At 29.2% G+C, this 17,554-nt stretch overlaps 1 protein-coding gene across 2 annotated transcripts; it reads left to right on the forward strand.

Annotated features, from left to right (window-relative positions):
• The first annotated feature begins 768 nt into the window (after positions 1-768).
• On the forward strand, positions 769-17,554 carry NKCC (sodium potassium chloride cotransporter). Of its 2 annotated transcripts, XM_018512332.1 has the most exons (20): positions 769-1,014; positions 6,002-6,142; positions 6,544-6,604; positions 9,391-9,655; positions 10,248-10,501; positions 10,643-10,757; positions 11,138-11,463; positions 11,941-12,172; positions 12,275-12,396; positions 12,803-13,002; positions 13,392-13,539; positions 13,631-13,872; positions 13,983-14,200; positions 14,606-14,717; positions 15,095-15,201; positions 15,342-15,456; positions 15,594-15,745; positions 15,830-15,941; positions 16,655-16,818; positions 16,992-17,554. In XM_018512332.1, the coding sequence occupies exons 2-19, from the start codon at positions 6,012-6,014 to the stop codon at positions 16,788-16,790; spliced, it is 3,048 nt and encodes a 1,015-aa protein (XP_018367834.1). In that variant the 5' UTR covers positions 769-1,014; positions 6,002-6,011; the 3' UTR covers positions 16,791-16,818; positions 16,992-17,554. The 2 variants fall into 2 exon arrangements, with proteins under 2 accessions (XP_018367834.1, XP_018367835.1); XM_018512333.1 differs by lacking the exons at positions 15,594-15,745; positions 15,830-15,941; positions 16,655-16,818; positions 16,992-17,554 and having other exon boundaries at positions 15,325-15,403.

The following is a 17,554-nucleotide window of genomic DNA, read 5'->3' on the forward strand; positions in this document are numbered from 1 at the left end:
TTTTATAAAATATAATTTTAATCAAAATTAAATCTAATAATAATATAATATTGTACATTGAATTTTTATATCTTCATATTTTTTATTAACTCAATAATAAATCAGTTCAAGAATCCATCAGATTACATTTCATATTCTGTACTATAATATCTATTATTGAAACTGTATTTATTATTAAAAAAATTTTAGATAGAAAAGAGTATGAAATATATTCTTACAGAATATATTGAATATACGGGCAAAGATAAATATTTATGTTGCCGCGGTAGAAATGATAAGAACAACATGAATAACAAATGTTATCTCAATGAGAACCTATTTTACAATGCTTGAATTGAAGTTACCTTTTTAGAAACACTATATTATAGATATTTTTTACTTTTGCTTATATATTTCTTTTTCAGAAATTTGAAAACGTGATTTAGTGATTTGGTTCATGCTTCGCATGCAGTAATAAAACATGACAGTGAAATGTGACTGTAAAATGCACTTCAAAGACCGCGTAAAGGATTTCAACGCGGAAAGACCGGCGTTGCATCACCTGTTCCAGCACCGCTTATTAGTAACAACAATAGCAAACAATAACTCGGCAGAAGAGCAGATAATCTATTCGCTGATCAGTACTTCCTCTCGGTATATATAAGTTTTGAAGTAACAGAGTTCGATAATGTATCTTCGCAACAGTGCCAGTATAGGTATATATCTTAACCCGTCAACGTAAACATTAAGTCAACATCATCGGCCGCATTGACAGTTCCTCACCGTCTATATAAATGTCGGAACCACTGAAAAAGACAGTAGTCGCTTGCGGAATTCGATCGCACGGCCATCCTTCGGTGACTCGCGCGATAGCGTTGAGTACTAAACCGTCTCGTTGCAATTTCGTTCCGTGAACAACACTTTTGTAAAGTAAAAATTTATCACTTACGTATAAAGGTCAACGAACGTCTAAAGTGGAAATTTGGCTAATTGCAGCACTGTTATCACCGAAGCTTTTTTTGAAATAACTGTCAGGTAACGTTGAAATGTAGTGACAAATAGTAAGGTGAGCTGGATCGCTTTTTAACAAACAGTTATATGTTATTTTTGTGAATGGCTTTTTTTTCATTACGCGTGTGATTTTCTTTTCCAGACCCGTTTTATAACACAATTTTTTTCTAAATCCCATTGTTCGTAATATAAATTGACTCCATATACTTTTCACGCATACACACGGGCACAAAGCTTGTTTCTTTTCGCGCCACTGCTGCATTAAGAGGCGTCAAAGGATTTCGAAATCGAGTGAACCATCACGGCGACCTTCACGCCTTCTCATCTCACGTCGTGGACGCTCTGCATTTCTTGTCCGTGGCATTTCTACGAAGCGCGATGAAAATTCGCGCTCGTTTCTCTTGAAAATTTCATTTCTTTTTTATCCTCTTTTCCTTCTCCTCCCTTTTCCCTCGTTCCCTATGCAAGCACGTCGAGGTTTACGAAACGCGCACGCACTCGCCCACGCAAACTCAAAAAATCGATGCGCGCACGTTCTCGTGTCACGCCTCGCGGGACACGCATGCCGGCACCATAGCTCTGTTAACCCTTCGGAGGAATCTTCGCGTTAATTGGAACAATTTTAGACGGCCGTCCGTATATTGGCAATTTGTTTAAAATGTTACGCCGCGTGTAGCCTTGCATTCGGAACTGCGCGTGTGTGTTACGCGTAAGCGGCCGTGGAGAAAGGGAAGTTTCGACGCATGCTTCTTTCCCTAATGTTACTCGAGGGGATTTTCATCCACGAGGGGTTCAAGTTTTCTCGACGCTCTCAGTACCTCGTGTCAGATTCTCGCGGATAGTTTCAGCAATACTGTGAATTGCGAGTTGTGGGTGAGATTGTTAAGTTTTCATCCTTCCACTCGGATCTCGCGTCGTAAGTATCGAAAATTTTGTTCTGTGATTAGAAACAATTTTAGTCGTCGACTTTTGTCTTATCTCACAATCAGTATCTATAATTATTTCATAATCACTCGATTGTCAAAATGTAATAACCAACAAGTGAATCTTAGATATTGTATCGATCGCTTAAATACATTTTTTTTTATATCTGTGTCAAATCAATTTTAGTTTCTTCTATCATAACTGATACAGCGTAATTGATTAATTAAAATATTGTTTCAATGGTGTAAAATGTGAATTATACTCGTTAAATACATTTCGTAGGTATAAAAGGAACATTGGATTAGAATATTATGTATTTTATTTTATTACTTTTATAAAATTTCATATAAAAAATAATTAGTTACAACTTTTTTTAAGATGAAATCTTTTCTTGTTTGGTAGCAAATAAATCTTTTATTGTAATTTATATTATTAATTTTGTGTGAATATATAATTACCATCACATTTTAAAATTAAAATATATTTCAGACCTTAATTTAATTGCTTCAGACTTTGACTTATTTGATACAAAATGTAAATTGAAATGTTCTTAATTAAGTCATTTTATATTTTCTTCAGCTAATTAGATTTTATTTATATCGATGTTTTATAAAATATATAAATGTAGCTGAAAATGTAATTAACATAAATGATTAACAGACTATGCGATTTTCTTACTATATAAAGAAATTGAATTTTTGAATATAACGCATAATACAATACAGTTATACGACCTGAATTTGTAGATACAAATTTGAGCCAACAATTTTAATTTAATATAAATATAATCTTTTTTTAATCTGCACTATTTTTCATTGTGTGATATAGTTAAATACTATTTTATTAACTTTCGAGCTAACTAATTAATTTGATCTAAATAAGAAAAGAGTAAATAAAAAATAATTTAGAGATCTTTGCTCGGAAGAAAGGAAGTATAAATTTCTTGCATTTTAAAAACAATTATATTGGGAAATATTTATTAATAATAAGTATGTCACAAACGACATGTGTCATAAACAACTCGTTGTTGAAAACGTGTCGCTAGAAAGCCATTATCTTTTAAATAGATTGATTTAATCATCGGGAGAAAGAATTCAAAATTGACGTATTATTTTGATCGATTATCTGTTCGCGATTTGCCTGTCGCGTAAGCGTGATAAATTGAAGTCTTACTCCAAGCCAAGTTGATAAGGGGAGCGACCGTCAATGAGAGGCACGTTCAAGGACATCGTGAATATCTCATTATTGTTGAAACAAATCGAGAACGAAAGCTGCGTGTATGAGAAAGTAAAACCGTTGCGTAGATTTATTTGTTTTGGCATCATGGGGTGTATATGTATTTGCATGAGGGAAGCGATGGTAAATCCACGCAAATGAATTATGCCGCGCCGCAGGCGCTTGTCATCGATTTCGAGTTACCGGTTGACTGTGCTTTCCATTTCGTTGACCTGTAATTATGTACCATCGAATTATATAAAGAGTTTACACAAGATAAAAATTATACGAAATCTTTATTAGAAAAGTTACATTTGTTTTGTGCTGTTATAAATTCCTGTCTGTGTGTCTGCTCTACTAATTTTTCCTTGGATTTCTATTTATAATTTTCTTTTGTTTTTAACAATACGTAGTTTGTCGAATGATGTGCAAAATTATAAATCTATCAAATATTTTTTTCTTTGGATGTTACAAACTTAAATAAAAGTGAAATATCAAAGCATTTATAATTATGCTTAAAAATAAAAGTTAGAGTTATATATAATTTTAAATACAAAAAAAATAAGAAAAGATTTAGCTTTTTTAACCCCGAAATAGTCATTTGAGATGTTTTTATATTCTAACGGCAAAAAAATCCGAATTGTTAAATATAGCTAGTAAGGATATTATTTAATATTTCTTCTTTAATTTTTAATAATTATTCTGTACGAATTTATAAATATGCAATTCCATTAAAAACCCGCAATAGAAAAACATTATATTAATAAATAATTTAATTTTTTTAATTACTGTCATAATAAGCTATTTAACGTACTTAATATTTTTTTGTTTCTACTTTTTTTTAGAAAGTTGTGATCAAATTTATATCTATAATGTTCTAAAAAATATTAATAAATTGGTAAACAATTAATAATATACGATATGTTGTTAATAATAATAATTTTAATTGGGATATAAAAATACTCCAGGTAATAGTTTAAGTAAAAAAAGAACAGATGATTATGCCTAATTTAAATTGAATTAAATTAAATTTAAGATTAGACAAAGAGAAATTTTACTTCTTATTTGATTATTTAAATGTTTAATATTAAAATTTATAGAACATTATTATAAAAAGTTGTCTTAAAATTTTGTTACTGTAACATTGATTTCAATTTTATCAAAATTAGTGAAAGAATAGTTGGTTTTACGAAATAACATATAAAATTATTATATCTATTGAAAAAAATTGTCAAAGCTGTTAAATGTATCAATTTGAATTGTGTGGCATCAATTTGCGGCAAACTCAAATATGTAGAATTCCATTTCAAATTACGAACCAAAATTACAAAATTGGATTAAATATTCTGAAACAATCTTATAGTAAACTTAAAAAAACATTTTTTTTCTGAATGAGAAATTTTCTTTATATTATTCTTTTATGTTATTTCACATTATCACACAGGGTTCGAGACGTGCGTCTCTGACATCAGCAAACATACAATACATCTTCGATAGATTTTCTCTTCACTTATTAAATTACTCGGTCCTTGGACCTTGTAAAGCATATCGATCAAGTTGTATCAAGAACCTGCCAAAGGTATAATTCATTTTCGTATTTCATAATTATTGTAAAAACTTCATATTAAAATTAAATGATAGCGCAAAAAGTTTACTCTGTAAAAAGCGAGAACTTCTAAAAAGATAGAGAAAGAAAATAAAGATAAAAACACTGTAGTTTTTCGAGAACGCATCACTTACATAATCGCATTATTTTTTTGCTTTTATTTTTCAAACAGATAAACTTATTTGTGAAAATTAACTCCAGTTCCAATTTAAGTAATAAAAAATTGACACTTTGTGCAACAACCTATTATACATCGTTATTACTTTCTTAGATAGTCACTGTGAAACATTGTTTATACATTTCTTAACTGCCTCGCTGATAAATCTTCAAATTTGCAAGACGTTGAACTGCACGATTGAATTTTGGGAATGTGGCCAAATAATTACTCGAAAATTTGCATACCGCGAAATGCAGTCATATTACTATTTATAAATCTGTAGGGAGAAGAGAGTGAATGAAGAGTAAGACTGATAATATTCTTTGCACATTTGATGTATACACATACTCGTTCACAAAAGTGATACAATCTTTAAACATAGATTTATTCGACAGTATTTTATCTTATTTCTGAGGTTTCCGGATAGTTCTGATGACATGGAAGATAAATTATCTGAAGATGATCGGTCCCTAGTATAGTATCATTAATTAAAGTATAAAAGCCCTACATATATCAGATATTTAAACCAACTCTGACTCATTGCTTACAAATGTAGTATTTTCTGTGAAGTACTCCTCTGCGTAGCCTTAATTGCCCTTAGTTCTCGTTATCACTCTATAAGACCTTCTAATCAATACTGAATCACATACATATGTTGCTTTCCAAAAATTGTAACGTATGCAATATTTAAAAAAATGTATTACTACACGTTATGCTAAATTCATGTAATTACGCTGAAAAAGAAATTTACTAAATTTTAATAAATATTTGTTTAAATAGTATTAACATTTACTAATAGTAAATAAACATTTTCAATAAAAAAATAATACTTAAGTCAATTAATGGTTCTTGTACCAAATAAATACATGTTTACACTCAGTGAATTAGTAAATATTTTTTAGTATATACAATATACACAGAAGGTACACGTGTATACATTGGAGAATACATGTTATTTTATATTAATTGTTGTTTTTCTTTTACAACTGTTATCGTTTTAGTCACTTAATCACCTTATTATTTAACTATTCATGAGAAGGAATAATGATTTCCGTAATATAAAAGAACGGCAGAAAAATGAATAAAACGTTGCTTGCAAAATTTTTCAGATTAGACAAGATGGAGAATCGTTTTCAGAGCAAAACACAAGAAGATGATGTAATTGGACAATTACCGAGTAATAAGAGGCCCTCTATGTCTTTAAGTATGGGCGGACTATGGGACGTAGTTCCACGACTGGATCATTACAGGTATATTGTTATAAGTTAATTGATTAAGTATCTTAACTTCAAAGGTTAATTAAGGTATATCATACATATATTAAATGAATTATCTATATATATATATATATATATATATAAAAAACTCCTAGATTTGTTTCAAAATTTGCTATAAAATTTATCATATTTCGATCTATCTTCCATTTCATATCGATACGTTAACGTAACGATTTTTCATGTTCTGTTCATTTAGGCAATATTGGAAAATCATTAATCTTTTTTTGCATACACGTCCTTGATATCAAAAATTGATAATGTTTTTCGTACATTTTTTTAATCCACGAAAAGGATTTATTTGATTTGATGAATCCGGCCGACCAGAAAAGTAATAGTTTTATTGTTACAATATCATCAGTTCCTCTTTTCTATAGATTAAGCCGTCGCGCGAAAAGACCATCTTTGAGCACTCTACATGAAGGAAATCTCATAAAGGTGAGGAAGCTTATATACATTTATACTTTGTCGCAGATATACGATAGTATCAAACTTCAGATATTAATTAAAAATCCGAGAAGATATCAATAAAATATAATATATTCGAATACAAAACATGGATAGTTAATTAAATATTAAATGAAATTGAAACTGAAACAATAATAGAAAGTAAAATTGGAAAACTTTTTAATATATACTTGTGTACTATCTGTTGTTCAATTTGTTCAATTAATATAAAAATCGACTTCGATTTTATGAAAAATATAATTTAATTTTTCACCCACGTACTACATATGTAAACAGATATTTAGTGATTGTAAATTATATGTAAAAATACATAAAGATTATCTAAAATGTTTATCAAACTTAATATGTTTTTTATGAACTCTGATATATAAACTGTTAGAAATCTATTTTTCTCATATTTCCTGTTTGATATGGTTACCTGTTATTTTATATTGAATTCTTATCGATAATATTTAATTTCTGTGATATGTGTGTCAATGTCCTATTACGCTGTATCTATTCTATTACGGGTCTCTCATTTTTTTGCAACATTTATTTGAAATGTTATATGTATATCTATAATGTAAAATATATTTTTTTAAATAATAATGTTCTTGACTCAATAAGGGTAATTAATTATTATTAAAAATATGTTAATTTTGATAATAAAGTGTGTACGTGTGTTTATGTGTGTAATATATTTAAATCTTTGACAATAAAATATATTAGATTTTTCCGGCGATAAAGTTGCTACTGCAAAGCAGTAGCGACTGGCACAAAGCAAAGTTATTAGATTAATCTAGTTATGACTAGATATACATATCGATAAATACTTGAAGACTTCATAAACTGTTATCATGGCAATGTTTATTAAAGAACGTAGGTATCTCAATTTTTATAAGCTCAATATTATTGCTCAATTAAATATAGCTTATCAGTCGAAGGAACTTAAATAATTATTGATTTTTCTTGATTTGATGAACGTGTTCAGAATTTTGCTACACTTTTAGAACGTCTGTTTTTATTAATTATTAAATAAGCATTATACATATAAAAAATATGTATTGTCTTTTAAAAAATACACAAAATTTATTTTGCTCAGTTATCTATACTATATAATTAGATTATTTAACAAAATCATATATATGTTTCAATATAATTACTTCAAATTTTTATTCGAAATAGTACAAAGTATTAAAATACAATGTTTTAGTCGAGATTAAATAAGATTGTTTATAAAACGATGATTTCTAAAAAAATATATATATATTACGTAAAAAGATATCTATATTAGAATATACCACAAGTATTTGATATTTTCGTGAGTTACAAAAGAATCGCCTCGCATTGTGATTCCTCTTCCCTATTTCAAAGACGATCGAAGTCGTGAAGGTAACAAAACTAGGCAAGAGGAAACTAGTTTATTAAGTTTACGCAGCAGTAAACATCCGTTCATCAAGATTGGAAGAAGTGCTATGTGGCTGTAGAATTCTTATACGTATTCAAGAATTTGATTGCAGTACACTACGTAATAATTATTCAACGAAATAAGATGGTTTACTAGAAAAAGAATATGTATTTTATAATTTATTATTATTATTTATATTTTATAATTACTTCATATATATGTATAATGTTTGGTATACATATACATATATATATATAGAGATATATAATACCTAAACAATAATACAATAACACAACAATAAATTAATTATTATTTATTTATAAATTTCTTTGTATTATTGTTTATAAATTGATGTGTTAACAGATTTATTAATTAAACGAAAATATAATTGCTTTATCCTGTTACAAGATTACAAATTGTAGCACTTATGTCTTTAAACATAAATAAAAAAGTTGAAAAAATGTATAGATAAAATTTAAATTCGACAATGTAATTATCGCATATATAAATAAAAAGCAGCGATTAAATAAATAATTATATTTAAAATGTGAAATAAAATATGAAACTAATATAAGAGGGATTTAAATTAAAAAATATTTATAAATTTATGTAATATATAGTTAATATTTTGAAATTAAATGAAATGATATTAGCTTTTAACATGTTGGCATTGCGCATTGACACTCGGTATATAGCCAATTGTAGCGTTATCTAAAGAACAAATGAGTTAGAGAAAATTTGCAATGGTTGGTTTTTATCATTTTTCGGTTATCGCTCAATACGTCCTTGTACGTCTTGAATATATTATAGCGTAAATATTAATGAAAAAGTTTTTACATTGTTTTCGGACACGCACATCCACATTCACTCAGTTTAATAATTACCAAAATACATTACTTTTATTATACGTCTTTACTTAAATGTTGTGGATAAACATACCTTAAGCTTAATTCACTTAGAATTTGTCATTGATTCTTTTAAAAATAAGATACAAAATTTAGACTTTGCATTTGTTGTTAACACATAAAATTATACTATCAATAATATTTTATTCAGTCCACTCAGTTTGTCGCAAGCATCGTTAAAAGTAAACAATGTAGCACGTGTCGTATTTCTAAAATTTAAGTAATTTTCAAAATGTTTAAATATTTTGTAATCAGTGGAGTTTTCTGAAATTTTTAATTATCAGTACTTATAAGGCTAATAATACTAAATAAACTTAATAAAATACTGTAAGTGTAACGTAATTTAGTATGAGAATTAACTATTGGAATTACGTAATTATGTAATTTGTGATGATGCATGGCATCGCCATCAAAATGTAATACAGACAGTATGAAATTGAACTCCTAAATAAACGCTGTTTCAGGACGCCAATTCCGTCGAGACCGGACAAGTTGGAAGCGTTGTCGGTCAGCAGGGTCACGTCGGAATAAAATTAGGATGGATCCAAGGCGTTCTTATACCATGCCTGTTGAACATATGGGGCGTCATGCTGTTCCTGCGACTTTCGTGGATAGTCGCGCAGGCTGGTATTCTGCAGACCATTGTCATTATCGGAATATCGGCAGTCGTCTGCGTCATTACGACGCTTAGTCTCAGCGCAATTAGCACTAATGGGGAAGTAAAGGGAGGTGTGTTACGGTAACGCATTCTGTAATTCTTTTTTTCCGAAGGAGTGGCGTCGTGCACACCATCACTCTATATACGATTGTGTCGTTAGACGCTCGGGGTTTTTCCCTGAGCTAGGAGATTCTCATCAGAATTATTTATCCAATTTAGCCGGGGCAATTTGTCTTGATACAAGAAAACATGATTATCATTCTTCTAAATTTTACCGTATTTCTTGTCTATTAAAGGGATTACGATTCATACGACAGAGTAGTAATGAATATGTCAGAGATGGCATTATTAATTTAAAAATAAAGATTACTTCAGTCATTAAAAAAATTGGATGTAAAGACATGGAAAGCTTTAGTCTTTCATCATCATATAAATTGAATAGATTTAATAAATTGTCTTTTAGTGCAAATGTACTGAAAAATCCTGTTTTTAACTGATTTTAAATAGAGTCTGCTTTATTCGTAGTTTAACAATATTCTGACAAATTTTTGACATCACAAAACCGATTTCAAATAATTTAAACAGTTATCGAACATTCTATACCTTTATTTATTAAGAATATTGTTGATAATTAGAGATAGAATAAAATAAATTGATCTACAGGTGGGATATACTTTATCATATCTCGTTCTCTTGGACCCGAGTTTGGCGCATCAGTCGGCATCGTATTTGCATTTGCAAACGCTGTAGCAGCTTCTATGAATACTATCGGTTTCTGTGATTCCCTTAATGACTTGTTAAAGACGAACGATTTGAAGATCATAGATAATAGCGTAAATGACGTCAGAATTGTTGGTATAATAGCGCTCATCGTTATGATTCTTGTCTGTGCAATCGGCATGGAATGGGAATCAAAGGTATTGGATCTGCTAAAATTATTTTATTTATATACATATCGAATTTTTTAAAATTCGTTATAAAAATGATAAACTGTTATAAAAATGATATTTGATATTTGTTTTGATTTGTTATTAATATCCTTTGCGCTCTTTCATTAGGCACAAAATTTCCTTATAGCCATCATCGTGAGTGCGATCTTTGATTTTTTAATTGGTACCATCATGGGACCACAAAATGAGGAACAGAAAGCGAAAGGTTTTATAGGATTTTCCGGTTAGTATAAAATTACAATTAAATAGAATTTTGTTTATCTATATTGTGTCTACACAAGTTTATGGTTAGTTTCAAATATACGAACTCATAGCTGACCTTTCATTGTTTGAACTACAACGTCGTAGTTCGGATAACAGAAGCTGGACGTGCTCGACTTCAATTTTCTGAATGTTAGTTCCCATTATCGTAACTAATAAGGACTGGCTGAGTTAGTGAATTTCTATTATCTGAATTCTGTTGTCGGAACTGTCTTGTCCCCCAATATCTTTAGATAAACAAAGTTCTACTGTATATAATGAAACAATAATAGTAATATGATATGAAACAAATGAAATGGATTTATCGAAAAGATTATTTTAATAAAAATATATTATTTCTAGCGGACGTATTTATGGCTAATCTCGGATCAAATTATCGATACTCTGAGAAAAACAATCAAACCTTCTTCTCGGTGTTTTCCATCTTCTTTCCATCTGTCACCGGGATTCAAGCGGGCGCTAACATATCTGGTGATTTGAAGGATCCAGCGAGCAGTATACCTATCGGGACTCTTCTCGCTCTGTTGATATCCATGTTTAGTTATGCAACTTTCGTCTTTTTTGCCGGCGCCGCGGCTGCTAGAGATGCTGGTGGTTTTGTAAACAGTACTGTTGTGGACTGTATTCCTGGATTTAACTGCACGTACGGACTGCACAACAGTTATTCAGTATGTTAATATTTAAAATATTAATAAAGATACAATGCATTTTAAAATTATCACATTTTTATTATTTAATTTGAAACAATAATCTCAGAGCTGAAATGCATTATTTTTCGCAGTAAAAGTATTAAATTAAGAATTGATATTAATTTATTCGCAAATTAATATATATATATATATATATATATTTTAAAGACCGTAAAAAAGTAATAAAACTTACAATGTTGAATTCTTCAATTAATATACTTTACAAAAATATGCAATATAAGATAAAACTATTAAAGAAACTATCTTATTTTGTAAACAGGATGGATTTGATATTTATATATTTAATACTAATTGTAAATTGTTTACTTAAAAAAAATTACTTTCAAATTTGAAAAAAATTGTAAAAAAGTAGCAATTGTTAAATATTTTTATTTAATAAGTCAAATTATTAATTAAAATATTAACTATACAATTTATAGAAAATATTTTTCTCAGGTCATGCAGTTAATGTCATTATGGGGCCCTCTAATTTATGCAGGCTGCTTCGCAGCTACTTTGTCGACAGCGTTGACCAATTTATTATCAGTGCCAAGACTGATTCAGGCTCTGGGTCAAGATCGAATTTATCCCGGGTTGATTTACTTCAGCAAAAGATACGGAAAGTCCGGGGAACCCTATAGAGGATATGTTCTTACGTTTGTTGTTGCGGCACTCTTTCTCTTAATCGGTAAAGTATTTGTTCCGAAATGTTATGAACTCATTGACAGATATCGAATTTCTATTATCGTTAATTTTCTTTCCTAGAAACTCTTAATCGTTTTCCTTTCAGCCGATCTCAACGCAGTCGCACCGCTCATCTCAAACTTCTATTTGGCGTCGTACGCTTTAATCAACTTCTGCACTTTTCACGCAGCGTTAATTCGACCTCTTGGATGGCGGCCTAGTTTTAAAGTAAATTAGAAATTTACTTAATTACATAATACAAAAATTATAAGAAAACGTGCGATGCTCTCTAAAGACACTTAATCTTCAATATTATTTGATATTTTGGAATATCTTTCTTCGCGTGTATGCATTACATGTTTGAAAAAAAATTATTATAATTAAAAAAGGGGAATGAAAGATTTTTAATTATATTACTTTTTATTTGTTTTACCACATAATTCATTCCTTATATTTTAAAATTATATAATTATTCTTCATTTATTTAAAAAAACTGATGGCATATATACATATCTATTATGTACATATCTATTAAAAATTAAAAGATTTCAAAATGGAAAGATTAGGTCTTTAAGCATCTTTTCAATGGAATTAAAAATATACACGTAATGTCATTCATTTCTTCTTTTTATAGTACTACAATACTTGGCTGTCTTTGATGGGCTTTATTCTTTGCGTGGCAATTATGTTCCTTATCGATTGGGTGACTTCACTCGTTACTTTCGTCATTATCTTCGCGCTATATCTAATAGTAGTTTACCGTAAACCAGATGTGAACTGGGGCAGTAGTACGCAGGCGCAAACTTTTAAGACTGCAATTTCCATCGTCTACAGGTATTATTTAAAAATATAATTTCTTCTGTTTACACACATTTCTGATTATATTCCTATTAGGACGATTACAGACGACATGGCCAACTTTACGCACAATCGTTAAATACTGGCCCATATTCATATGGATAATTTATCATATATGTGTAATATTTGCTATTATTGGAGTACATTGACCATTTCGTCTGGAGGAGATTTAGTTGAATTTCATGCTTAGGATTACAGAAATGCCTAAATTAATATTTGTCTTTGTATCGTAATACAAATAAAATGCCTACTTGGCATTTTTATCTAACTTTTATTCTTGAAAGCGCTAATGTTATTTTATTTATTTCAATTTATACTTTAATTCAAAGTAAAGCTTTTAATTTAAAATTTATGAAAACTTCTAGGTTGAACTCCATTGACGAACACGTGAAGAATTACGCTCCCAAAATTTTAGCACTTACTGGCCCGCCTGCTGCAAGACCAGCATTAATACACTTAGCAAACCTCATCACAAAGAATAATTCGTTGCTAATTGCCGGCGAAGTTTTTCCGGTATTATATCGATTTAGCAATATAACTTTACGCTTATTTGTAATAGCTTACGTTATAAAATTGTGACATTAAATTTTCAACATAATTTTAGACACGACTATCGTATCGACTACGCTCTGTACGCCTAAATAATGGTTCCTTCTGGTTGCAACAACAACGTATAAAATCATTCTATCACTTAGTGGATGACTTGAGTCTGGAACGAGGTGCTGCTGCATTGATGCAGGCAACCGGGATCGGTAAATTGGCTCCCAATGTAGTCCTCATGGGTTATAAAACCCACTGGTCGATGTGCAATCATAAAGATTTGCAGGAATATTTCAATATTCTTCAGTAAGTTAATTAATTACTTGCTTCAGAATTACTTTTCAAAATGGAAAATTAATGATGAGATAAATATTGAAATACACATTTCAAGAGTTTAACATTCGTTTTTTCTTTAGCAATGCTTTCGATAATAAGTTGGCTGTAGCAATTTTGAGGATTGCCGAAGGTTTGGATTGCTCCGGCATTACAAATGGAGAAGACACAAACGGAGAGGATGATCACGGAGGTCTTGTACAGAGTAGTTATAATTTGGCGGGTAATACTCTGATGCACGCTGACAGCAATCTCTCCATGAGTACGCAGATTCCCAGGGTACAAAGCGTGCCAACAATAGGTAAAAATCGATATCAAATTAAAATAAAAAAAGATTCTCAACAAACACAAAGTTATGTATAACGTGCCCATTAGTCATAATTTCCCACTCAACAATATAAAATTGTTACATTATAACTTCTGTTTGCTGGGTTATATAATTCCAATATTTATATTCATGAGTTAATATTTATGATTAATCACTATTTATAATTATGCAAAAAAATTGTATTAAAGCGAATTGTATTAAAATGAGTAGCTATTTCATTCCTCTTGCGAATATCTATAAACAAAAAGAATATATCTTGTAAACAGAAATTAGTTCTAATAATTCATAAATAAATCATAGAAATATAATTTAAAAAATGCGATCAATTTTTCAGTATACTTATTTCTTGCATTTTAATCATTTAATATCATTTTATAGGTACTTCATTTGTCACACCTGACACAACACCTGTGATTGGATATTCAACGATAAATTGGAAAGCTCACGATAATATGAAACAAAAGAGAAAACATGCTGTTGATAAACTATTGTAAGCAAAACAAAATAGCTCTAATAATGTCGAATATTTTTTTCATTAAACTTAGAATTAATCTTGTTTTACAAAAATTTAATCACACATTTTTTTAATTTGCTTGTTTCCAATTTGTAATATTACATATTTTATTAACTAAAGATTAAATCAAGTTTTTGTTAAAGTGACTTAAGATTGACTAAGAAATTTAAAAAATTATGCTATTGGATTTATTTATATTATTTGATTTATGTTATTAAACCTCATGTTCACCAAGAAAAGATTTATTTTTCACACAATTTTATATAAAGCAAAGTCTTTTTTTTCAATAAAATTTAAAAATTCAGCAAAATTATGTTTTGTTTATTATTAATAATTAATTTTCAATTTTTTAGCGAAAGACGAAACGGCGGAATGGCTTCTATACCAGAAAATGTAACAATTTTCCAACAGAAGTACAAGAAAGGAACGATTGATGTGTGGTGGCTATATGATGATGGAGGTAACTTACAAAAATAAGCGGATGATTGGGGTATGTCGATTGATTGATTTGATATAGAGACATACCTCAATCATCCGTATAAATTAAATTTTCTGGAATTTTCGACTCATTTGTAAGTGGCAGAAGTTATTATTTGACAGGTTTGACGGTTCTGTTACCGTATATAATCAGCACACGCTCAAATTGGAAGCATTGCAAAATGAGAATATTTGCTCTGACTAACCATAAGCATGATATTAGCGCACAAGAAAAAGAGTAAGTAAATAATAAAAATATTAAGTGCTTCATATATATGAACAATTTATCAATAAAATCATTATGAGCAAATGATTTTATTAAAATGTAAATTAAGTATTTTAATATAAGATATTATATCATTAATTATCTTGCAGAATGATTGAAATAATGAACAAGGCACGAATTAACTATAGCAGCTTGAAGATAGTAGATGACATTGGCGTCGAATTAAAAGAAGAGACACGGATTTTCTTTGATAAATTAATATCCGATTTTCGAATAAACGATTCTTCTTCTGTAAATGGTGGTAAGTTATTGTTATAATTTTCGTTTTAGCGACATCATCAAATGTCAACATTTAATATTCAACATAAATAATTATTATTTTTAGAATGCTATATTACTGAGAACGAGCTTCAGACTCTACGAGAGAAAACTCATCGGCAATTGCGATTGCGAGAATTATTATTGGAAAATTCGAGTAAATCTACTTTAGTAGTTATGTATGTATGATTTATATTAAGTAATTTTAACAATCCTTATTACACAGCATAAATATATATTCATGTATGTATCTATTTATAATAATTCTTTATTTTTAATTACATTTCTTTAATATAAAAAAAATAGTATTTAATACAAGACTGAAGAAATATCAATCTATATATATATTTAAATATTTTTGAAGATATGTCTATAAAAACATATTTTTATAATATTCAAACAGATTTGTACATATATATCAGTATCGTTCATAAATTCAGGAATGCTTGCGATTTTTTCGTTTTTTACCAAAACTTAAGTGTTTTTTCGATGAAAAAAAGTTGTAGAGAAATTTTGGAAAATGCAATTTGATGAGGAAAAATGGAGTTTCTTTTTAAACACTGACGTTTAAATTTTGTCTCTACAATGGTTTGTATCTAAATTTTGTAAAAATATCGTAAGGACAAAAATCAAACGCCAATTTTACTGTTCTTCTTTAAAATACGTTTTTCAAAATTTCTATACGATTTTTTTCACCGAAATATTTAAGTTTTGTAAATTGCAAGAAAATCGCAAGTGTTCCTAAATTTATACGGTATTGTATATCAATTATTTATATGAATATACGTAACGTCATATATTTTTCACGTTACTTCCTTCATTACAATTTACAAATTTCATCCTCGCTACACTATTATTAATAATTTCTTAAGCATATTTTTTTAATTTAAAGGTCTTTACCAATGCCAAGAAAGGGTGCAGTATCGGCACCATTATATATGGCCTGGTTGGAGACGCTTACAAAGGATATGCCACCCACGATTTTAGTCCGCGGAAATCATACATCTGTATTAACATTCTATTCGTAGTCCACCGAGCATGGTTTAGTTATATATGGTACGTCTCAATAATAATAATAAAGTAAGTTTTAATTCGAAAACTATAATAACTCCTTATTTTTATTTCTTAATATTGATTATTCAAATTGCATCTTTTTGATATATAGAGATATAAAATTAATTGTAAAACTTTTGCATATGTCATATTAAAACGCTTTGTATTCGTTGTAGATATTTGTTGCCTGTTCCTATCAGGTTTCGAGGGTGAACTTGGATTATCCATGCCGAAATGAAGAAATGGACGAAATAGCTTCTATCAGCTGACAGATAAAATTGTTGTCTCGAAGATTGTAATGATAAGCACAATGAAGAATGAAGAACTTTACTGGAGTTCGACTTTTAGTATGGCGCAGCAAGATTCTAGAGGAAATTGAATGACGAATATGACTTGAATGTCGTATATGAAGAGTATGCTGAAGATTATTAGCAATGAGAAGTTATGTCACAGAAGAGTACACTCTTAGTAGTATGAGCGAATATTTTATCTTTACGTCGAATGATGAATCAAATCGAAGACATTTTCCAACTCAAAAAAGTCTTTGTTAAAGAAGTAGGTAGTGTGAAAGATTTGCCAATAAACAAATTTTGGCAGAAAAACTAGAATAATAAAAGTAGAAGCGGTGAGAAAGACATAATAGTGAAATAGTGAATTAGAAAATGGAAAGAAGAATAAATGGAATGAAGAAATTAGGAATAATATTTTATGAGAGAGAGAGAAAAGGTTCCATTGTACT

This window comes from Trachymyrmex cornetzi, unplaced genomic scaffold, assembly GCF_001594075.2.
Source record: "Trachymyrmex cornetzi isolate Tcor2-1 unplaced genomic scaffold, Tcor1.1 scaffold4, whole genome shotgun sequence".
In the NCBI taxonomy this organism is placed as follows: Eukaryota; Metazoa; Arthropoda; class Insecta; order Hymenoptera; family Formicidae; genus Trachymyrmex; species Trachymyrmex cornetzi.